This window comes from Anolis carolinensis, chromosome 5, assembly GCF_035594765.1.
Source record: "Anolis carolinensis isolate JA03-04 chromosome 5, rAnoCar3.1.pri, whole genome shotgun sequence".
Classification (NCBI taxonomy): Eukaryota; Metazoa; Chordata; class Lepidosauria; order Squamata; family Dactyloidae; genus Anolis; species Anolis carolinensis.
Window position 1 is genome coordinate 77,055,703 of NC_085845.1, and position 24,583 is coordinate 77,080,285.

At 40.1% G+C, this 24,583-nt stretch overlaps 1 protein-coding gene across 1 annotated transcript in view; it reads left to right on the forward strand.

Annotated features, from left to right (window-relative positions):
• corin (corin, serine peptidase) overlaps positions 1–24,583 on the forward strand; it is a 156,458-nt gene that overhangs the window by 52,341 nt on the left and 79,534 nt on the right. The window contains exon 4 of the mRNA XM_062981623.1: positions 8,671–8,881. Within this exon, the coding sequence (XP_062837693.1) occupies positions 8,671–8,881 (211 nt within the window). The remainder of the gene's footprint in view (positions 1–8,670; positions 8,882–24,583) is intronic.

The window sequence follows — 24,583 nt, forward strand, 5'->3', positions numbered from 1 at the left end:
GAAACAACCAAACATGTGCTCCTTCAATGCATGTTCTACAGATGCATTAGAACTAGTCTGATCACTCCATGGCTTCTTAAATACCCAGGGCACACCAGAAAATTTTAAACCACCCTGCTGCTCTTGAACTCTAGCACTACAATAACTTACAGTGTTGCTAGGTTCTGCACTGCAGCACTTAAAATTCGATGGACTATGATCGACCCCACAGGGCAGCACCCTGAAGGGAGTGTGACTGGAGCAACCTGTTGCAGCTGAGGTGTTGCTGGACTTGCAATGTGCCTCTCCCTCTCCCTCTAGTGTTTTGACTCCTATTAGACTCCCCCCTTCCCCTGTCGGTCCCATAACTGCTTTGTTAAACGTGTCTTTAATCAGTACTGTTTTTTTTTTAAACTGTTTTCTAATCTCTTTTATGATTACCTCCCTAGGGAACTGTGTTTCCCCATCCCAGGGTGTTTGTGCCCCCCTCTGTGCTGGTCATGGATTGTAATAAAGTTTTGATTGACTGATAAAGCATGACCCCTGTGTGTGAACATACAATACATAGATCTATCACATCGCAGAGCAGTTTAAAAAAAAAATCTTAGAAGTAAGAAAAACTATAGCAGTAATATTCAGGTCAAGAGATATGGATCATGAGGATTTAGTACTAGCTAGATTTCATGGAATTGAAAGGTTATTTGGGGAAACCTGCTGTAGAATATAGAGAAATAAAGTTCGCTAATGAGTTACTTAAGCTGCTCAGGCATCAGCAGAAGTGTTTAGTTTGGCTGATATTTTTGTGAGACTCTGGAGTTGAGCACAGCAGGGTTCATATGTATTGCTGCATTGGTAGCTCCTGATTAGCTTGATTGCTTTGTTCTTTAAAAAAAGCTGCAAATGCCAGAATCTTATTCTGATTCAGTATTGAAAGAGATAATAGACGTCCTGTTTTTTGAAGCACCATCATTTACTATTTCTTTTTGCTCCAACTGGGATCAAAGAAGCACTAGCGCCACAGGGGGGAAAGTGCCCAATATGTGCTTTTTGAGCATTATGATGAATATTGGTTTCAATTTAACTGAGTTATGATCCTGGCAATTTCACACTGTGTTTGCAAGACAAGTTTGCTTGTGTTTTCCGGGCTGTATGGCCATGTTCCAGAAGTATTATATCCTGACGTTTCGCCCACATCTATGGCAGGCATCCTCAGAGGTTGTGAGGTATATGATATACCTCAAAGCCTCTGAAGATGCCTGCCATAGATGTGGGTGAAACATCAGGAGAGAATACTTCTGGATCATAGAATCATAGAATCATAGAATAGTAGAATTGGAAGAGACCTCATGGGCCATCTAGTCCAACCCCCCCGTTAAGAAGCAGGAAATCGCATTCAAAGCACCCCTGACATATGGCCATCCAGCCTCTGCTTAAAAGCCTCCAAAGAAGGCGCCTCCACCACAGCCCAGGGGAGAGAGTTCCACTGCTGAACAGCTCTCACAGTGAGGAAGTTCTTCCTGATGTTCAGGTGGAATCTTTCTGGGCCATACAGCCCAGAAAACACAAAACAACCCTGTGATCCCGGCCATGAAAGCCTTTGACAACACATTGCTTCTTGAGATTTTCACCCAAGGATAAATTGCTTTTAAAGACTTTATCTCCATTTGAAGTAGTTTCCATCTGGTGAAAATACTTTAAATACAGTGGTAGACATGGAACCACACGATTTTTAGGGAGGTTGAGCAGCCCACCAACCATCTACTTCTGTCTTTGGAATGTGTTAGCTTAAGCAATCCCTTGTTGTTCGAGTATGATGGCCCTCCAAGTGTCGTGTCTTGGCAGTGGGTACGCAGGTGACTGTGGAGTCCTATTCTTTACCCACATGTTCCTCCACAGTGGGGCCATCTATTTCCAGGTGGAAGGTGGTCCCGGTCAGGGTTGGCTTGTCATGCCTTTCTCTTGGCACGTTTCTCCCTTTTGCCCTCCATTCATACCTCTTCAAATTCCACAGCACTGCTGGTCACAGCTGACCTCCACTTAGAGCGCTCAATGGCCAAGGCTTCCAAGTTCTCAATGTCTATGCCACAGTTTTTGAGGTTTAAACCCATCTTTAACTCTCTTTTCCTGTCCACCAACATTACGTTTTCCATTCTTGAGTTGGGAGTACAGTAACTGCTTTGGAAGATGGTGATCAGGCATTCGGACAACGTGGCCAGTCCAGCGGAGTTGATGGCGTAGGAGCATCACTTCAATGCTGGTGGTCTTTGCTTTTTCCAGCACTGACATTTGTCCATCTGTCTTCTCAAGATATTTGCAGGATTTTTCAGAGGCAATGCTGATGGAATCGTTCCCGGAGTTGAGTGTGACATTTGTAGACAGTCCATGTTTTGCAGGCATATAACAGGATTGGGAGGACAATAGCTTTATAAACAAACACCTTGGTATCACTACGGATGTTCCCATCCTCAAATACTCTCTTGCTTCATTTGGAAGAATGCTGCACTTGCAGAGCTCAGGCGGTGTTGAGTTAGCACAAGCACCACAATACCACAACACTTGAAGACACTTGTGCAGAAACAGACTGCAAGCATTAAATATTAAGAGTTCAAGTTTGAAGGACTTAGGTATATGTATGGTTTCCCCACTTTTGGAGGTCTCCTATGTCCCTAAACTTCACAAAAAGAGAGCTGCTATTATTCTTATTTTTATCATTGCAACTGTGCCTGACTGTACTAGGGAACACACGAAGCTCAAAGGCTGCACTTTACGTATCTCTGTGTTATGCATTAATTAATCAAATACCTAAAGTTAAGCATGGCCCTCCCATTGTTTTCTGTTAGTTATAAATGATTAACTTATTCCATATATTACTATTGTCACATGAAAGGAAAGTGGGCAAAGTGTGGTCGACAGACCACAGCAGGCTTCAAGACACTCTTTGAAATCTCTTCCATTTCCATAATGCTCCCCAGAATTGTTAGTTTTCTAAAGTGAAAACCTGATTTACACATGTGGCCAAAATTCAGCTGCAGACATGTTTGTTTATGTATACATTATGTGACAAAATTCATCATAGTTAATGCCATAAGGACTAACAGAGAATTTGGATCCTTTTGTTTCACTATAGTGTATTCTATGTCTTATTAATTAGGATCAATTTAAGTACATTTACCTACATTTATTGTAAGGTGAAGGTAAAGGTTTCTCCTAATGTTATGTCTAGTCATATCCGACTCTGGGGGTTGGTGCTCATCTCCATTTCTAAGCCGAAGAGCCGGCGTTGTCCGTAGACACCTCCAAGGTCATGTGGCTGGCATGACTGCATTTGTTTATTGTATTTATTGTATGTGATTGTAAATTTAATAATGTATGTATGACTTTAAAAAAAGTTCGTGCCAGGAGCAACCGGAGTTGCTTCTGGAGTGAGAGAATTGGCTGTCTGCAAGGACATTGCCCAGGGGACGCCCAGATGTTTTGATGTTTTACCATCCTTGTGGGAGGCTTCTCTCATGTCCCCACATGGAGCTGGAGCTGATAGAGGGAGCTCATCCATGCTCTCCCCAGGTGGGATTTGAACCTGGCAGCCTTCAGGTCAGCAACCCAACCTTTAAGTCATAAGGCTTTTATCCCCTAGGCCACCGCAGGCTCTTACTTTAAAAATAAATGCAATAAAATTAAATGAAATATAATTTTAATTAATTTAAGTCCATTCTACAGCTATTCTATCTTTCTCTTTAATGTTGAGGTAAGGAAAAAGACAGAAAGAAACCCCTTTTATTGACTTTGAACTTTGATTTGCTATTGCTTGCATATAATCTTCAATAAACAGCTTGCTTTCTTATATTCTGGGGCTCCAGTGTGGTTTTGAGGTGCCTACGCAGCCCAGGAGTGCAACATTAATACCATGTTGTTTTTGTTGACCCTACTTTTCCACTTACAGAGCTAGTTTACTGTTTTTCTTTAAAATGCCTCAATTAATATAATTTTATTGATATGTATTTTTATTTTGAAATTTACCAGTAGCTGCTGTATTTCCCACCCTTGGCTTATACTCGAGTCAATCGGTTTTCCAGTTTTTAGTGATGAAATTAGTTGTCTCGGCTTATAATTGGGTTGGCTTATGCTCAAGTATATATGGTATATATATAACAAATAACTATCATAGGAGGCTTGTAGAAGGTTGCTATTTCCAACAGAACTGCAATTTCTTTTTAAAGAGTAATTTTCAAGGGACAGTATAGGAAGTGGTTTAAAAACGGGAAAAATCCATCTGTAGATGTTGGGAGAGAGCAGCCATTTGTCGAATGCCAACTGCTGCTTCCTAGCAGTTAGGACAACAGAGATGGCTGATTGTTTCTTATGTGCATTACCTGATTCACTTTTGACCTGTTCTCATATGATTTAATCCCTGAATATGTAATTGCACAGAGTAATTCATTAGTGTGAATGAGCTTGTGGAATGTAAAAAAGCAATTTAATGTAAACAACAAGACTCTGTTTTCATGCTTGAGCAGATAGCACTGATTCTATACTTCTGCATGGCTAATCGAGGGTGTCCCGCTGTCATTAGTTTTCTCTTCTTTTACTAAAAACAACTTAAGTACATGAACTAAATGAATTTTTCATTAACCCAGCAAACTAGGGAGATTGCCTCAGCAAACAGAATTTATATCTAGGCATATATATGACGGTTGGCAATAACAATTTGAAAATTAACCCACTTGTAATGGAGAAAGGTTTTGCCCTGGGAAACTACGTTACAAAAATTGCAAATTAAATGTGTTTAGACTGGAGGGTTTGTTCAATTGTACTTAAATTAGCCCAGGCCTTGTTTTACAACTTCAGATATTTGCTGTCAAAGGTAAATTAACAGTTTGTTTTATTAAGCTCTGAAAAAAGTGATTCTAGACCAGTGATTCCCAACCTTTTTTGACCAGGGATCACTTGACCAGGGACCACTCTCAAACATTAGTACCGAAAGGATTATGAATCAGTTTTTGGTCAACTTTAGATTTGGTTTGGTTATTTGGAGGGTTGATTCAGAAAGTTGCAGCTCTAGTTTCTGATACAGAACATCCAGTAGTTGCTATCTGCTTGCCCAAAGAAAACCATATTTAATAATCTAGAGCTGATGTGGTCTATCCAATGCAATTTTCTGAATCAGCACCCCAAATAACCCCAGGAACAGGCCTAAAAACGAAGACACCAAGAACATTTTTTTGGTTGGGCTGTGTTATTATCCATGGGTTTGTTAATGTTTGTATAAGAAAGGGAACGGGGCTGAGGTTGAAAAAAAATACAAAAAATGGAGTGCGAGACCCAAGAAACTGTGATTTAATTATTTTATGAATAATGTTTTAATTGTATCCAGTTTTTAAATGCTGAAATCTGTTTCAGATTCTTCATAGAGAGAAAGGTGAGATATAAACAAACAAAGTTAGTTGGAATGGTCTTCACTCATGTGGGATTTTCTTTTGAGTGTAGGATAATAGTCTGAAATAGTTGTTGCCACTTTGGGACAAAATGCTGTCTCCTTTGATCAAGCTAGATTGGCAACAATAACATCTACTTAAATGTTCAGCAGTTTATTTGATAAAGGAAAATGTTACTTAAAGAGCAGTATAGATAGTGCAACAACGAAACAGAACAAGTAGGGAATGAAAGTTTTTATTATGCATCTTCTATAGTTATTTACATCAAATGTGTTTTAACATGGAACAAAGTTTACATGACTGCCTGTGCTGTAATTTGAGCAATCAAGGATTATTATCTAGTTTCAATTACAGTTGTTCTGGAAACAACCAAACAAAAAAAATCTTTTATGCTTCTGGAACCAAGCATTATAAAGTGTAAAAGAAGAATACTGGCTATCAAGAAATGATAATGGCTTTGCTAACATAATTTCCTTGATGACTTGGAGAGAAAACTATAATCTCCTTAATGTGTGAGAAAGAAGACGGAATTGCAAGTAGTATCTGTCGTATGGGAACTTCTTTTATTTGAAGTCTATAAAGGAAGGTTTCAACTGCTTCTGCCTTTTCTCAAATTGGGGTGTAGTTATACTTTATGTGGTGAAGCCATGTTGACCATTCAATGACTTGTAAAGTTTCCATACTCACCCTGCACCTCCATGGAGAGAGCTGGCAAGGTAATAGGAACAATTAATAAATGAAGGGTTTTCTTGCTTGGCAACAGCTGAGGGTTTGGAAATGGTTGAGGACTGCACGTTAAAAGAGAATCCATATTTGCTCTTTATTTTCTTTCAGCATCACTACTATACTAATAGTTGTATTATTCACATTTTTTCCTTGCAATATATCTATAGATTTTTCTTTATATCATCATGTATTTTTAGAAGTCAGATTTCTAAAATTGAATAGAGGTCACTTAAGATAATTTTAATTGCATCTTTTAAAATGCTTTCAACATCTTTATTGTTTACACTGAAAACAGTATATAGTAGCATGCCTTCCAAGTATTTTACTTGGCAGGGACAGCCCTGATCAACCCCCTGCTGTCCCACTTTTCATCTGCTTTTGAAATCTCTCTTTTCTCCTCCCACTTTTACACTTTCAAACTCATCCAATGAGTCTTTGGCAGCATCATAGGATGCTTTCACCCCAGTTGAGCCAGGGAGCCCCACGCCGCCCATCAGATGACACAAGCTCACTTATGGCAGGGCTCCGGGGCTCAACTGCGGTGCAAGCGTCCTACAACGCTACACTGAGAACGTGTTCGGTTTAAAACAATGGGGCCAGCATGAGGGGAATGGGGAAGCATTGCTGCGGGAAAGGCAGGGTGCAGAGATTACCCCGCCACGTCGCCAATTCACCGTGGCGGTTGGTGCATTACCCTGTGGGACTTCATCACTGTGAAGAGATCCTTTATCTTCAGCCTCCTTCTGTTGCTGCAACATGAGTTCAAAAATGTAAAAGTAGTTTGCTCTCACTTGGCCCATTTGGGGGAATAGAGAAAAAGAGGAGGAAACTTACGCTTTGCAGTAGGCTGAGGCAAAAACTGCCTCTTCTGGTGGTTTGGTTGTTTTTCATGAATAACTTTTGCTTTTGTGACCAAACACTGATGTTGCATGATCACACAAATTTTGGTGTCCGAATGGTAGGAGTGGCTTCAGAATGCTCCCTACGTTTCCTTGTCATCAGAAGGCAACTAGGGGACGATCCCTCACCTTCCTACCTCCAACAGGCCTGGCCAATTTGAGAATACTCAGAACCACAAAAGTGAAACTCACAAATATAGTCCTGTGGAGTTTTGAGATTTGCCAATTAGAAAAAGTATTTAGAAACTTTTACCAGGGAGCCTAATTATCTCACCAAATTAAAGCCCCACATCCAAAAGCTTCAGTCATGTCAGTTAAAAGGGAATCAAAGTAGTAGACAGCTGCCCCTCCCTATCAATGGATTATGCATCTATAGATTTTACAATTCACAAAAATGTTCAAAAATCAATTTTCTAGGAGGCAAACTTAGATTTTGACATTTTATATGAATGCAGTGGGACTATTTGTCTAATCAAATCTCCCCATATAGGCCATTCCATGCACTGTGGTCAAAAGAGGAAGTCCTACTCTTGTTCCCACTCCCAGCACAAGCATGGTTGGTGGGAACGAGAGAGGGGGCCTTTTCCGTGACCCCTATCCGTCTCTGGAACTCCCTTCCTAAAGAAATAAAAATGGCCCCACCCTCCTCTCCTTTAAAAAAAACTCTTTTGAAAATGCGCTCATGCCCTTTAGCATATGGAGAGGGAGAGGACTAAGACACTTTTAATTCCATCGGAACGCTGGCTAACTTATCTTATTTTAATGTATTTTAATCATCTTCTCAGAGTTTATATTTTAATTGCTATTATGTTATTAGTATAATTATTCTTATTTACTTATTCATATTCTTTTCATTTTGATGTTAATTTCTTTTTTTATCATAAGTCTATGGTTATTATTTTGTATTATTTGTATGATTTTTGATATGTTTGTATTTGTGCAGGGCATTGAATGTTTGTCTTTTGTGTGTGTGTGTTGTTATTGTTGTTTTTATTATGATTAGGCATTCATATATTTTGGGATCCATGAGTATTCCTGGAACCAAACCTCACTAGATACCAAGGGCCCATTGTAACTATATAGTGTGAAAGGGCTCCATGACTCAAGATCTGTACAAATAAATCATTGAGTGATAGAATCAGAACAAACCGAATAAATGACCCTTAGCATAATCATGTGCATAATACCTACATGTGAATAAGTACTCTATAGCTGAAACACAATAGAACTCACTTTGGAGGGGGCTGGAATGCATAGTGTTGCACTATTTTCATAAGTGCAAAATTAATTTATGGAATTTACTGCTATAAACTGTGATACTGTTGAGTTGATTAAATACCTTTAAAGGTAAATGAAACAATGTACTGGAATATATCTCTATCAATGACTATTAGGTATATGGAATCTTCATGTTGTGAACATTTGAGTAATGGCTATTGGGGGTAAGAAAGAATTATCAAGAAAAATATAATAATAAAAGAGGAAGAATGGTATAACAGCATTCAAAAGTGAGCCTCTTTGAATTAAATTGTGCTTGTTCCAAATTAATTTAGGCCTAAATGCTGTAAATTTGTGCTTCCTGATGTGTTTTGAATGCCATTAGTTCCTGTAACAAATGCATTCCCATTTTACAGGTTTCTGCATAAATATCACCTACAGCCAATGTCAAATGCTGCCATACAACCGTACCACTTCAACACCAGTCCTTCCCATTGTCAAAAGCATTGAAATTGAAAAATTTATCAAGTTCTTCGGTTATCTCAATCGCCTCAGCTGCTATCAACACATCATGCTGTTTGGATGCAGCCTTGCTCTTCCTGAGTGCATCATCAATGGCGATGACAGGTATTTGGGAACAGAAATTATGTAGTGATCACAGCTTGTAAAAACAGAACACTGTATTCCATTCCTAATAGTGACAATACAGTCCAGTGTTTAAGGTTACGACTTTTTTTGGTAAAACCGCTCTGCCATTTCTAACTATCACTAACTGATTTCTGCCAAGCAAAGCTGACTAAGAATAATGCTGTAATATGATTATTCAGGAACAACTAGTTAGCCTGTTGTTATGATTATTTGTACAGAGTAACATCTGTGAATAATTTTGTTAGGGATTATGGATCTGAGCCAACTCCACCAAAGGTTGTAATAATCTGCATTTGTTATGTAGCATTTTCAAAACTGCTGAAACTGCCTTCCCAGATAATCCTTCAATATAATAATAATTCAATTAAATTCAATATAAATTAATTGTTACCTATCTCAAAGGGGGACACGGAAAGAGCCTCCCCGAAGATTGAGTGAATTCAGTCGGGCGTCGCCTGGGAACGTTTCTTGTAAGCGGCCGATCTTTCCAAACCCAAAAGCATTGGATGAATGGATGAATACCAAAGGTCTTTATCAAGACCATTGCTAACGATTATGTCTATTAATATAGAAGGTTTGCCACTTGCTAAGGAAGAACTATTAGCCAAAATGTCTGAGGACATCTCGTGTGACATCCTATGTATACAGGAAACACACAGAGACATCACAATGAGAAGACCAAAAATTCTTGGAATGCAACTGGCAGTGGAACGACCTCACAGACAATATGGCAGTGCCATTTTTGTACGATCTGGTGTAGCAATCTCTGCAACTTCCCTCACAGAATTGAACAATATTGAAATCTTATCTGTGGAACTTGATAGTTGCACCGTATCATCACTCTATAAACCACCTAGGGCTGATTTCTATTTTACACCCCCAACCAGTTGCCACAATCATGAAGCCCATTTTGTTGTGGGAGATTTCAACAGCCATAGCTGTGTCTGGGGCTATGACGAAGATGATAGAAATGGCGAAGCAGTTCTAACGTGGGCCGACAATAGTAGAATGAGCCTCCTTCATGACAGTAAATTACCACCATCATTTAATAGCGGCCGATGGAAGCGTGGTTATAACCCTGATCTGATTTTTGTAAAGGAAAGCATAAGCCACCAATGCACCAAAAGGGTATTAAACCCAATACCTAACACACAACACAGATCAATATGCTGCGTAGCATATGCAGTTGTAAGACCGAAAAGTGTCCCATTCTGCAGAAGATATAACTTCAATAAAGCTAACTGGACAAAGTTTACAGAGACCTTGGAAGCTGCTATTTCTGATATAGAACCTTCTATAGAAAATTATGACCTGTTCATAGAAGCTGTGAAAAGATCCTCAAGGCTCTCAATCCCTAGAGGCTGTCGCACAAGCTACCTACCAGGCCTAAACGAAGAATCACTAAATCAGCTACAAGAATATCTCAGATTATTTCAAGAGAACCCATACAGTGATGGGACTATAGCAGCAGGCCAAAAACTATCTACAGCCTTAGCTAATGCTAAGAAAGACCGTTGGATAGAGCTGCTTGAGAACCTGGACATGTCCAAGAGTAGCCGAAAAGCCTGGCAATTGCTGAGATGCCTGGATAGTGACCCTCTGGTCAACCCTGGACACGCGAACGTGACATCAGATCAGATAGCTCACCAGCTAATTCAGAATGGGAAAACCAACTGCAGCAGAATAAAGATGAAAATCAACAGGGTGCCAGAACTTGAAACCCACCAGTTGTCTTCTCCTCTAAACCTGAAAGAACTCAGAGAAGCCATCAAGCGATGTAAGACTGGTAAAGCACCTGGCCTAGATGACCTGATGATGGAGCAAATCAAACACTTGGGGGCCAAAGCTGAAAACTGGCTTTTGAAATTCTACAATCAATGCCTGGCACACAAACAGATTCCCAGAGCATGGAGGAAAACTAAGATAATTGCCATCTTAAAACCTGGTAAAGATGCCTCCAATGCCAGGAACTATCGACCAACCTCCCTCTTATGTCATCTATATAAAGTCTATGAGAGGATGCTATTAAATCGACTAGGACCTGTTATCGAACCCAAGCTTATTGCACAAGAAGCAGGTTTCAGACCAGGGAAAAACTGTACAGGTCAAATTCTTCATCTGACTGAACATATCGAGGAAGGCTATGAGAAAGGCTGCATTACGGGAACAGTCTTTGTGGACCTTACGGCAGCCTATGACACGGTGCAACATAGAAAAATGCTGCATAAAGTCTACCATATCACCCGGGACTTTGACTTTACAAAAACTGTCCAGACCCTCTTAGAAAACCGCAGCTTCTATGTGGAGTTTCAGGGCCAGAAAAGCAGATGGAGGAGGCAAAAGAATGGTTTACCCCAAGGCAGCGTTCTTGCACCAACCTTATTTAATATCTTCACGAACGATCAGCCACAACCACCACTCACAAAGAGCTTTATATATGCTGATGACCTTGGCCTTACAACACAAGCAAAAGATTTTGAAACAGTTGAAAAGCAACTCACCAATGCCTTGAAAGATCTCTCCAGCTACTACAAAGAGAACCACCTAAAGCCTAACCCTGCCAAGACACAAGTTTGTGCTTTCCACCTACGTAACCGCGAAGCCAACAGGAAACTGAAAGTTACTTGGGAAGGCCAAGAGCTCGAACACTGTTTCCATCCTAAATACCTTGGTGTCACCTTAGACCGAACACTAACATATAGGAAACACTGCATGAACACCAAGAACACAAAGTAGCTGCACGCAATAACATCCTGCGGAAACTGACTGGTAGCACATGGGGTGCAGACCCACAAGTAATAAGAACATCAGCCCTGGCCTTGTCTTTCTCAACTGCAGAGTATGCCTGTCCTGTTTGGCACAAGTCTGCCCATGTAAAGCAGGTGGACATAGCACTGAATGAAACATGCAGAATCATAACGGGATGCCTTAAACCTACACCTGTTGATAAACTCTACAAGTTAGCTGGCATTGCCCCTCCTGACATGCGACGGGAAGTTGCTGCTAACGGTGAGAGAAAAAAGGTCGAACATTGTGAAAGCCACCCACTGCATGGCTATCACCCTCCTCCCACCAGACTCAAATCAAGGAAGGGCTTCATGAGAACCACCACTCCTCTTGATGTTCCTCCAGCAGCAGCAAGGGTGTCTCTCTGGGCAGCTAAACCTAGCAATTCTAACTGGATGGCCCCCCAAGAGGGTCTTCCTCCAGGGGCAAACCAGGAATGGGCAACTTGGAAGTCCCTGAACAGACTCAGAAGTGGAGTGGGCAGATCAAAAGACAACTTGGCAAGGTGGCACTACCTGGAGGAATCCTCCACCTTGTGTGACTGTGGAGCAGAACAAACAACTCCGCATATGTATGCTTGCCCACAATGCCCTGCCTCATGTACGGAGGAGGAGTTGTTTAAAGCTACAGACAATGCGGTTGCTGTTGCCCGCTTTTGGTCCAAAACTATTTAGTTGCTTGTGATTTCTTTTTTATTATTATTTCCATTATTTGAAATGTATTTGTTGTACAATGCTTTTGACACGAAATAAATAAATAAACCTATCTCAAAAAGCCATTCCCTGGTTTCCTAAAGTGTTTTTATTCCTATTCCTTTCACATTACGGCAATTGTACTTCACATTTGTTTCCTTCATAATTGCTTTTTTCTCTTTAGCAGTTTTTCCCGATTTATGGAAGACTAGCACATAAAGCAAATTTACATACACATTTACATTGCTTAAGGTGCTCAATTATTGCTTCTGAGTCACATGTGCAAACAGTCATTCCTGGAAAATATTGTCACTTTATTTACGTCAGGCAATATGATGATAGCAACAATGATAACAACAGTGATGATAATGGCAATTTATCAGCTAGTGTTGGTGTGGCTGGTAGGCTGGAGGATAGGACTACTAACTAGTGGTAGGATCATACATATATAGAAATAGGTGACAGTGTGCCAGGGATTACAAGAAGTGAAGCCAGTGGTGGACAAAACAAGCCTTCCAAGGCTCAGTATAGAGGACCGGCATTCTATATATTATAGAGGATTTTTCAAATTGCCAAAATTGCAAAGGCTTTTATTTTCAGCTGTCCCACAAAATATGGAGGATTCGAACTCACTACCTCTTCTAACGCTGCCACCACTGTTATATTCAGGAACCTCCTCTGTAATTAGGGCATTGAGAGAGTCACACGAGGCACTTTATGTGAGGAAAAACAAGTTGTTGTTGTTTATTTGTATTTGAACAATAAAGAATGCATAGCCATTTCAATAACAGTAAAGATGCATAGTGGTTTCAATAACAAGTTAGGCTTTTCTCTTATACGAGATGGCTCATTACTTGGATTCTGTGTAAATATGTTCCTTCACCAAGGAAACACAAATAGGACAATTTAAACTTCTAAATTCACTTCTTCTGGGATTTAACAGCAACAGTCGAGACTATAGTTACAATATAGCTTTCAGCCCTTCCTTTCCTGAAGGCCTTTAACTATATTCCTCAAAGAGGCTTCCTTTTCAAAACACAGTTTCCAAAACTATATCTCTGCCTTTACATTTCAAACTCTAACCCCCAACTGAAAAATAACTCTTTGGCTGTCCAGCTCCAACTGTCATGCTGGCTCCGCCCATCTCCAGCAGCCAAGCAACTTCTCATTTGCATCAGCCAATCAATGACTGTCTGATTGCTCCTCCCCCTTGGTCTTCTGAGCTTTTGCAAGCAAGGCCTGCAAAATGGCCAGACACCAGCCCTGCAAGGCAGGCCACCCACCAACCCTGTAAGGTAGGCAAGATCTGTTACATTCAGGCTTTGGAGAGTTGGGAAGGCTCTGTTCTAAGGAAAATGCAGCTTCCTCTCATTGTTCATTTCCATTACCCCCCCCCCCCCCATTTGCCTTTGCCTTGTCCCTAGGAAGAGCCCTCCTAAGAGGGAGAAGGAGGGGAAACAGGAGAAGAAGCCTACATTCTCCTTGGAGCAGAGGCTTCCAAACTTTCCAAAGTGATGGAGCTTTTGGGCCATAAGTGTCTGGAATAAGGTTGGTGGTGGGCAAAGGGTGGGCAACAGGAGTGGTTTGGGGCACCAGAAAACCCAGAAGTTGAGTGGTTGGGGGCAGCTGCTGTTGATTCCTACCAGCTGTCCGCCCAGGGAAGTGGGGAAGCTGAAACGTACCCAGCAGGCAAATCTTGCCCCTCTCCCAACCAATCTTTTGAAAATTGAGGTGCACATTAAAATCCAGTTTTAGTATATGTGCTGCTGAAGCAAGCACAGGTGTGCATCAAAATCGATGGCACACTAGACTCGAGTAAATACGAATATTTTGATAATCTCTGTTAAGTCATAATCCCAGAAAGAAATCTTTCTAACCAATATTATTAAAGAATTAGATCAAAATTGTTGTGAAATTTGTGAAAGGAGTGCAATTGGCAAGCCAGAGACTAAACAACTGAGACCACCCACCCATCCCAGCATCTGGCACAGCAACAAACAAACTTAGCCATCTTTGTAAAACATATAAAATATGGTAGCTTTACAGTTAAATTGTTTATGCATAATGAAATACAGAGGAGAGAAAGAGGAAAATAAAATAAGGAAAGAGAGTGGAAAAAGCAAACACATTTTGCCTAAATTCCCATAGATCAACGTGCAAAGTAGCAATTGGTGGAACAACAGTCAACTTAACAAAAAGCAAAACATTGAATTTTGAAATAAATCTTTAACACATGCAAGGTATGAGTGGAGGCCTGCCTAGCGTCATCTACATTAGTTTCCAGTTTTTTTTGGTTGAAATTCAGGCTGCCTTTTTCTTGTCTGGAGCATATTCATTATATTTAAGTAAAATGAAAGGAATGAATATATATGTTAGTTTTTAACATGGTGAATTTTCTTTGCTGTAGCTGTGGTAGTATAACTTTTCAGTGGAAGAAGCAGAAATATATTGAATTCTTAACGTGATGAAATGCAATCATTTGCAGGGATTAACACTGATTGTCTTCATGTAGTTATGACAATAATTTGTATGATTACTGTGGTGATGGATTTTGTGCAATCACAGTGATTGCACAGACATGGCAAGTACAGATCTCTACGGGTTTCTTAAATAGCCTCCATCCAAAATTTCATCAATACCACCACCTATCCCAGTGGTATTTAACTGAAGCAGCTGTGACTGATCACTGAATATTCCCTGTGTGCATTTTATTATTTTAGTTTTTACTGACACAAAGGGTTTAATTGTTGTTCAATTTTTATATTAATATTTTAATGCATTTACATTGTTTTAATTTGCATTGTGTCATATTTATTATTAGCCACCTTGTGTCCCTATATTGAGGAGGAGGGCATAAAGTAAATGATTACATAAATAAACATTTGCTGATGATTTCCCATGTGACTACCACAGGGAAAACCTCATGTCAGTCTTTTTCAGTGACCCCAAGATACTTTCTAGATAAACATTTTAACACACTAAAATATACAATTGTTGTTCATTCTATTTATGTAAATTTCTTTTAATGAAACTAGACTTTCCATTTCCATGTTTAATTTTAATAGGCAAAGCTTTGCTTTTTTCTATAAAATATATTCATAAAATGTAATAATGTTTTGAAAAATGATACACACTTCTGCCTTTGGTCTTATCACTAATGCTGATCAGGATTCAAAGAGCTATGCATATTGTTCTGCATGCTCAAGAAAGTTTTGAAGTTGCATTTCCCTGACCTCCTCCCCCCACTTTCAGATTATGAACCACTTTTGAAGCTCACAGAAAAATAATTTCTGATATAATGTGTGGCGGTCTAGTGCCCAGATTCAAATATACTTTACATATACCTGAACAGTGTTTCTATTAAACCTCTTCTAGATCTCTCAGTGGCTTTCGATGCTACAGTAGAGTCTCACTTATCTAAGCCTCGCTTATCCAAGCCTCTGGATAATCCAAGCCATTTTTGTAGTCAATGTTTTCAATATATCGTGATATTTTGGTGCTAAATTAGTAAATACAGTAATTACAACATAACATTACTGTGTATTGAACTACTTTTTCTGTCATTTTTTTTGTATAACATGAAGTTTTGGTGCTTAATTTGTAAAATCATAACCTAATTTGATGTTTAATAGGCTTTTCCTTAATCCCTCCTTATTATCCAAGATATTCGCTTATCCAAGCTTCTGCCGGCCCGTTTAGCTTGGATAAGTGAGACTCTACTGCATTTACCATGATATTCTTCTGGAACACCCTGGAGGGGCTGGGAATCAGAAGTATTGTGTTGCAGTGGTTCCAGTTGTATGTCGCAGGCAGGTTCCAGATGGTGTTTGGGGATAGCGACTCTTCAAAAAAAAGAGTTCTTATGTGGCATCTCACAAGGTGCCATTCTATCCCCAATGCTTTTTAATATTTACATGAAACCAATGGGAGAGATCATCTGGAGGCATGAGGCAGGGCGTTATCAGTATGTTGGTGACACTCAAAAATATTTCTCTATGCCCTCCAAAACAGCCCCAAGTAAGGATGGTGTGTCTCCTCTGAATGAATACCCGGAGAAGGTAATGGGCTGGATGAGAAAAAACAAATTGAAACTGAATCCAGACAAAACACAAGTGCTTGCCATCAAGGATCCTAATCTGGGGATGGAGGTGTGTCAACTAGTTCTGGATGGGGTTACACTCCCCCTGAAAGACTGTGTTTGCAGCATGGGAGTGCTCCTGGATCCATCAATCCAAATGTCAGCCCAGGCAGATGTCATGGTCAGGAGTGCTTATGACCAGCTTTAGCTGATATGCCAGCTGCACCCTTTCCTAGATTTGGAGGACCTAAACATGGTAGTGCACACACTGGCAACCTCAAGGTTAGTCTTCTGCAATACACTCTGCCTTTGTACTAAGTTTGGAGTATCCAGGAGCTAGATTGGTTACAGGAACATCCAGGAGTGAATAATATATTCCACCCATACTAAAGTTACTCCATTGGCTGCCAATTAGTTTCTGGGCAAAGTACAAAGTGTTGGTTTTGGCATTTAAAGCCCTGTACGGTTTGGGCCCAGGTTATCTACAAGATCACTTCTCCTGTACAATCCTCTTGGGGGTGGCTGCTCTTGCCTGCCAAAATCCAACTGGCAACAGTCACCCAAACGACTTTTTTATCGATCCCCCCAAAATTGTGAAATGACCTTCCAGAAGAGCTTCAATAGCTAAATGAGTTGTAAGAATTTAAAACACATCTGAAGACCTATCTAGCAGGCCTACGCAGCCAGTTTTAATCATGAATTTTAAACTCGTGTTTTGGGTCCATTATATTGCAGTAATTGCACTGTATGTGTGTGTGTGTGTGTGTGTGTGTGTATATATATATATGAAATACATTTTAATATGTGTATTTTATATAATAATTATGTGTTTTGATTATATTGTAACTCGCTTTGAGCCACGAGGAGAGACGGATGAGAAACAGAAATCTTGTTCTTCTTCCTATTAGTCTCAGCTGTAGTGATTATGATGTAATATCATTAAAGAGATCAAACCCATACGTCTCTAGTCAGAAATAGCCTTATTTTAGTTCGAGAAAAGTTATTTACCTGTGAATATTTATAAGAATGCAGCCTTAATTTAGTCCCTGCTATTTTTAAAACAAAGAAAACTCTTGGCACTATTCTGCACCACGAACACATGAATTTAAATAATCAAGAATAGGTGTTGAAATGACAAGTGATGTTGTATTAAGGGTGAAGTTATTCAAAGTTCCTGCAAGGGTCCTGGGAATTCGAACAAGTGGTACATTAAGAGTGGTAAGGAGATAAAAGGGTAAATGCTAGGACCGGTGACAAGGCGACGGGTGAAACAAAACAGCACATCATTATAGATATGGGAGAGTCTGTGGAAGGATGTGGATCACTTGTTCTAATCATGGTTGTCAATGACTAATTGATATTGTTATGTGAAATATTCAAGTATAGATTGAGTTTCTCGAGGGGGGGCAGTTCTTAGCACTGTTGCTATTATCTGTTATTTCCTTCCTTGTCAGCAAGGGGTGGGTGTGGGATTCATAGGAAAGTTCCAGTTTGTATTTTTCAAATGAGAATTGTCTTCTGCCAAGATGACCATAAATAAAGGAAGTATAAACTCCCTAACTAGCCAGGAGGCATTACTCTGCCGAAAAGCCTGCTTGCAAGTCATACACGTATCTATTGAGAATAGGTCATGCTTTTGCCCTGATAATGCCTGTGCCTGTGACCTGTTGAGGTCTTCATCTTTGCTTCAGAATGGAAGGCTGTGGCTCACTAGGCAATGCTTTTCCTCAGAACAGGAGGAGTCCTCTAATCTGCCTATTTCCATCCTTTCCCTTTCTCATGGGAATGCTGGTGAAAACACAGAAGGATGGTCTATATTCTGTCCTCATAGACCCATAGTGGTTGAAACAGCCATGGTTTGTGATACTGCTACAGATGCCTTGCCAGGAGTATTTTTGGCTCCCTTATTTGCCAACTCTATTTACATAGGTGACAGATAAGATGAACACCTGGATCTTAGGCTGCTGCACTTGCTAGCCTGTGGACTCTAGATGATTGCATATGACCAATCCTTTTAGTATTACACAAGTCCTGCACTCATTGTTCCTATGTCCATACATGTCTTTAGTTATGCGTCTTTGACCAAATCTCAGCTTTCCATCATTCTAACAATGAGCAGATGGCAATGGCCTTTTGACTGCTCCTGAAGAAAAGTGAGCTGCCCTTATCTTCATTGAAGGTCTACTTGGTAGCCTCGATGATTCACTAGCTGGCTGTTCACCCAACCACACCTCTCTTCAGGAGCACCATGATGTCTTACAAATCTCTTTACTATTTCCACTACCTTAGCAGCCACCTCTCCACAAAAATTGACACGATACCAAAATACAACACTGAACTATGCGAGCACAGCATTTTTTCAATGAAGTATAGGGCTCTTCCAGACAGGCCCAAAAATGTGGTACCTGCTTTACTTTTACCTGAGGCATCCAAACAATGCCTTAGGTAAAAGCGAATTAATTCTGGATTAATCAAATACCCGATTAGATCTGGGCCTTCCTGAAAGGCCCAGGTCTAATGGGGTATTGGGCTGGATTTGTGTGCTATCTGGAAGTGCTCATAGAGTGTTCAAGGATCAGGATATAAAACTATTGTCCTTCCAACTTTATTGTACACTTACGAGACATGGATTATACAAACATCACCTTTGACTTCTGAAAAAATTCCATGAACATTGCCTTCAAAAATGCTGCAAATTGTGGACAAGGAACAGGTGGACAAACGTTGGTGTTCTGGAAGAAACAAAGACCACATCAATTATCCACATCAACTTCACTGGACTGGCCATGTCTGAATGTCCAAGTACCATCCCCCAAAGCAGTTACTTTATTCTCAACTCAAAAATGGAAAACGGACTGTTGGTAGACAACAAAAGAGATTTAAAGATAGGCTTAAAGTTAACCTATACATGTGGTATAAACAACACCAAGAACTGGCAAGCCCTGGCACTCAAGTATTGTAACAGGAGGTCATCTGTTACCAATGGTGCTATGGATTTTGAAGAAGCATAAATATAGTGTGAAAAGAAGAAATGTGCCAAGAGGAAGGCACATAAAGCAAACTCTGCCTTCAATCTGGAAATCTGTGTCCCCAATGTGTGTCCAGAATAGGTTTTCACAGACACTTACGGACTCATGGCGAAGACACACCACCTCTGGAAGACAGTCATACTCAGCTATGAATGATTGCCCATGGTGTCTTGTAATTGTAATGTGAGGTAGAATAGTGATTCTTACTGTTTGTGTTACAGAGCCCCATTGCTCTATGTTGCATCTTCTTGTGGGGCACACTTAAAGAAACCATGAAATGAGTTCTTTACAGCTTTGGTGATTTTAGAGGCCTAAATATTCCCAAAGAATGGAGTTCACTTGAGTCGATTACCAAGCTGATACCCCTTCAAAGATCTTTACAGTGTAGTTATATACATGAGAGGCATTGTATGGCCCACTGAATCCAGTGGACTGTCTCATAGATAAGTGTACAGGAGTCCAGTCAATAATTCCAAGCCTGGCTTTTTTGAATGCCTGGAACCAAGCAGCTCAGGTGGATTTTGATAAAGAGGGATGAAGTCTGCTGAGTTCCAGGGCTTCAAAATAAGACTTAAACTTTTACAAAGGAAACCTTATTTAGAAAATAAAAGAAATAAGGAATGGGTCTGAACAAGTGCATTGTTTTTCCCCAGCCAAAGTTCACATTCCAGGAAATTGGAGAATGTACATGTCTTAATCTTCACATTGGCACTCATTAACTAGGGAGGTATATGCAACAATATTAACTACAAAAAAGCAAGCTCTGTCAGATGAGAGAGTTTAGATCATACATAAACACACACACAATTAAATACATCAATCTTCACAGAAAAGCTACTTTGGTGAAGTGACCCAGTTCTTACATATTGCCCTAGATTGTTTCCTCAAACTATGTCTGTTTCAGTGAACTTTCAAGAACATGCTTATTTCATATTTTATTTAAACATTTTGAAATTGTTATAATTGTGTATATTATGGTGCCTGGCAGTTGTGATGGAGGACAAAGATCCGCAGTCTGGGGTTTTTCTGGACTCATTGTTGATGCTTGAAGCTCAGGCATCACAGTGGCCAGGAGGCCCTTCACACAGCTAAAACCTGTGCGCCAGCTGCGACTGTACCTTGAAAAGCCTGACTTGGCCACAGTGGTCCACATCTTAGTTACAGAATGGACTACTGTAATGAACTCTACCTGGGGTTGCCTTTGATGACGGCCCTCCTCACAGTCCTAGCTTCGTTGGTTGGGATGAGAGAGGGCCTTCTGGTGGTGGCTCCCTGGCTCTGGAATGCTTTCCCTAAAGAGATTAGGTTAGCTCCCACTCTCAAAACCTTTTGGTCCAGCCTAGAAACATGGCTTTTGAAATGGGCCTTTGACCTTGAGTAGACTTCAGTAGTGGCATATGAGGATTGAGTGTCCATTCTGGCATTTTAGCTCTTTAATCGAAGACAGCCAGTTTTATCTGCAGGCTCTACTGCATTTTATAAGATGTAAAAATTTTGTTATGTGACATTACATGTGTTCTTTGCAGTTATAATGTTATGTTGATATTGTGTTACGCTGATGTATTGTTTATTTTTTGTACAGAACTGGAGTGCTTTTGTGACACTTTATGCCATACTAATTAGAATCCGGGCAAAACATGGAGCTGTGACAACAACCCTAAATGCAATCTTCTTTCATATTTATAGTTTCTTTGCATCGTGCATGTAGGATCGGCACTTGCTCAGAGCAATATTTTAGAACCTTACGGGAGGCTTTCCCTTAGCTTTATTACAGACTAGCCTGGGGACCCGGTGATGCCCGGGTTTTTAGAAGAATGTATTATTTGTTTTGGGATGTTAGATAATATCACTTAAGTTTGGTCCAGATCTGTCGTTGGCTGGGTTCAGTGCTGTCTGGATAAGGGTGAACGACAGCTCCCAGATTCCCAGGGCAATCACCCCCAAACCCTGCTAGTATTCACAGTTGGCCATGTTGGTCTGTGTGCCAAGTTTGGTCCAGATCTGATGTCGGCTGGGTTCAGTGCTTTCTGGCTGCAGGTGAACTATAACTCCCAAAATCAAGGTCCATCCCACTAACCCCTGCAGTAAGTTCAGTTGGTCATGGGGATTCTCAGTGAAGGTACTGCAAGTCCCATCAACCATGGCAAGTTTGGTCCATAACAGTGCTCTCTGGATGTAGGTCAAGTACAACTCCTGTAGATCATGGTGAATTCTCTGCAAACGTCTTGTTCAGTTGCTGATCAATTCCTCTGTTAACTGTGTGCCATAAGAAAGGATAGGAAAGGGTTAAAGGAGAGGCAGTGGGCGGGGTCATGCAAATTAAGGAACCCTGGGATGTCCATTCTGGAGGAAAAACAGTGCATCTAGGATTAAATTGTCCCAGCATGAAAGCCTTCACTTGGTTGGGGGGCAGAATGATGTTTGTGGAGGACATTGGCACAGTTTGGGTTACATGTTCCTGGCGCTCACTATAACCCGCATGTCAGTGGAGGAAGGGCCACTGGTGTCTTCTGCTTAGTGGGAACTCTAGTTGTTTGTGGAGGCAGGAGGCTGTCTGTGGACACCCTGCCACATACACACAGACACATTTTCACTTTTATTATGTGTATAGATAGATAACGGCGCTCCATGCAGTCATGCCGGCCACATGACCTTGGAGGTGTCTATGGACAACGCCCGCTCTTCGGCTTAGAAATAGAGATGAGCACCAACCCCCAGAGTCAGACATGACTGGACCCAACGTCAGGGGAAACCTTTACCTTTACCTTATAGATAGATATGAGATAAGTTCCTCAGTTCTTTTTTGTCCATTGCTCTCACAGCATTTAATGGAAAATCTCTTTAGATCAAGCTGTTTTCTTTGTTGTGTGTCTTCTTCCTGTTTCTTCTTAATCATCCTGCACCTTTATGACTTATATGAGCTAGTTTCCCCAGTGCCTATGGACTTTTTAAAAATTGATGTTTTTCATCAGAAAGTTTCTTTTTTTGAGGGACACGATCAATGCCTCTTATGTTTAGATGGGATTCATAAAGTCTGAATTTCCTGCTCAATACAGTTTTGAAATATGTTACTACAGTTATAAGAATTGTCATATGAACATCTCTATACAGGCAAAAGATTTATAACATTTCTGTAATTTTTTTCATTCTTTATCCTGTCTTGAAAATTCAGGGCCAAACTTAATATTAACTCAATATTAACAAATGTATGTGTGTGTGCGTGCATTAGCCATAGAGAAGTCTGAACAGACTCCGCAGTGTATACGTGTGTGGAGTGCTGACAGCAGTGTTTAAGCCTTTGTTGGCACTAATGGGGGATCTCCTTTGAAATGCAAATTTGTGCATGGTTTCAAGGCTACTCGGATAACAAAAACATGTGCACATTATTCAAACTGATGCAGTGAGTGTCATGTCTAGTTTGGCTCTCAAATCCACGGTGGTCAGTTTTAGCTTTTGTGTTGGCCTTTCTTCCTTTTCATTTCGTTTATGTAGCTTGAGAATCTATTGCATCTGGATTGTATAGGAAGATATTATGTGAATAGTTCTTTCTGCATTTGTGATGAGAATGTAAAAATTCTGAATGAATTCTGGTGGGAAAACATATTTAGGAATTTAATAATAAACTGATCATTTTCTGACTATGTTCCATTACCACTGTGTGGAAAAAATCTTCCGTTATTCCATCCTCATTGCATAATTGATGTTCAGTCATTTTTTCTTTCCCACTTAATTATTCTTAACTATATAGAAATTTCTATCATAGATATTATTTGCTGTTTCGTTTTCTGGTTCCTTCACCTCTTCCTTTTTTTTTTTAATCTTGGGAACACAAATAGTTCACAAATACAGACACATTCAATCAGGTATCCCAGAACAATTCACAAAAAATGAACAAAGAAATCAGTGGAATGAGGCACAGGGTCTGGGAATCCTGCCGCGCACTGGGGAAGACAATAGGAGGATCAATATTTTGTAAAATGAAATAAACTACGAACAGGAGACAGGAAGAAATAAAATTTGGAAACAAGTGACTTCAAATGATATGAACAGTGATGGATGTCACAGACAATACAGGATTCCAAAGGATATAAGCAGTAATGGATGCTATGGACTACACAAAAAGGAGAAAGGAAGAAGAAGAAGAAAGAAATGTAAAAATATATTTATGACTCATTGGTTTTTAATTTAGCATGAGATTACTAGTTATAAGTCCACTTCTTCAGATGCAATATAGAGCGATATCCAGGCCAAAATTCCATCTTCTCCTGTCACAACTACACTGCTCTTCATGAAATTAATAGAAAGAATACACAGAAAATATAATATTCTGAATTTCCTTTCTCTTGCACAACCTTGTAAGAGACCATCCATTCCTGACATTAATTTCCCCAGTAAATTCAGTTAATGAATATGAGAGATGTGTTTTGCCATATGTTCACATCTGGCTTTCTATATGTAAATTGATTCATGATGAGTGTGAGGCCAGAGAACACTTTGAAAACCATCCTGAGGTAATTCTGTTGGCAAGTAAGAAAGTGATAACTGACAGCACTTGTTTAATTGTATCCCGAGCAAGTGGCAATAATTTATTACCATAGAATTAAAAAATTCACATGCATTTAAGAATATGGACAAAACTGAATACAAAAAATAAAATAACTGGAGTCATCTTCTCAGCGTCCCTCTTAACATCTGGAATAGTGAATTGGTAAGCTCTCTTTGCTGTGTTGTTGTATACAAGAGATGTACCCAGAGCCGGTCCAACAATGAGGCGAATTAAGCGGTCGCTTGGGGCGCAAAACATACGGGGGCGCAGTCGAGACTATTTTTTCTGTTGATTTCTTGTAAAACATGTTTTGGTGCTTAATTTGTAAAATCTTAATGTAATTTGATGTTTAATAGGCTTTTCCCTAATCGCTCCTTATTATCTAACATTTTCGCTTAGCCAACGCTTTTATTTTTCAGTGATTGGTTTGGGGGGGGGCGCCAAAATTCTGTTCGCCTACACTTGAAAATTACCTAGGACCGGCTCTGGATGTACCCATCATCACACGTTTTCTCATGAACTGGATCATGATTGGCACACAGAAGTTGG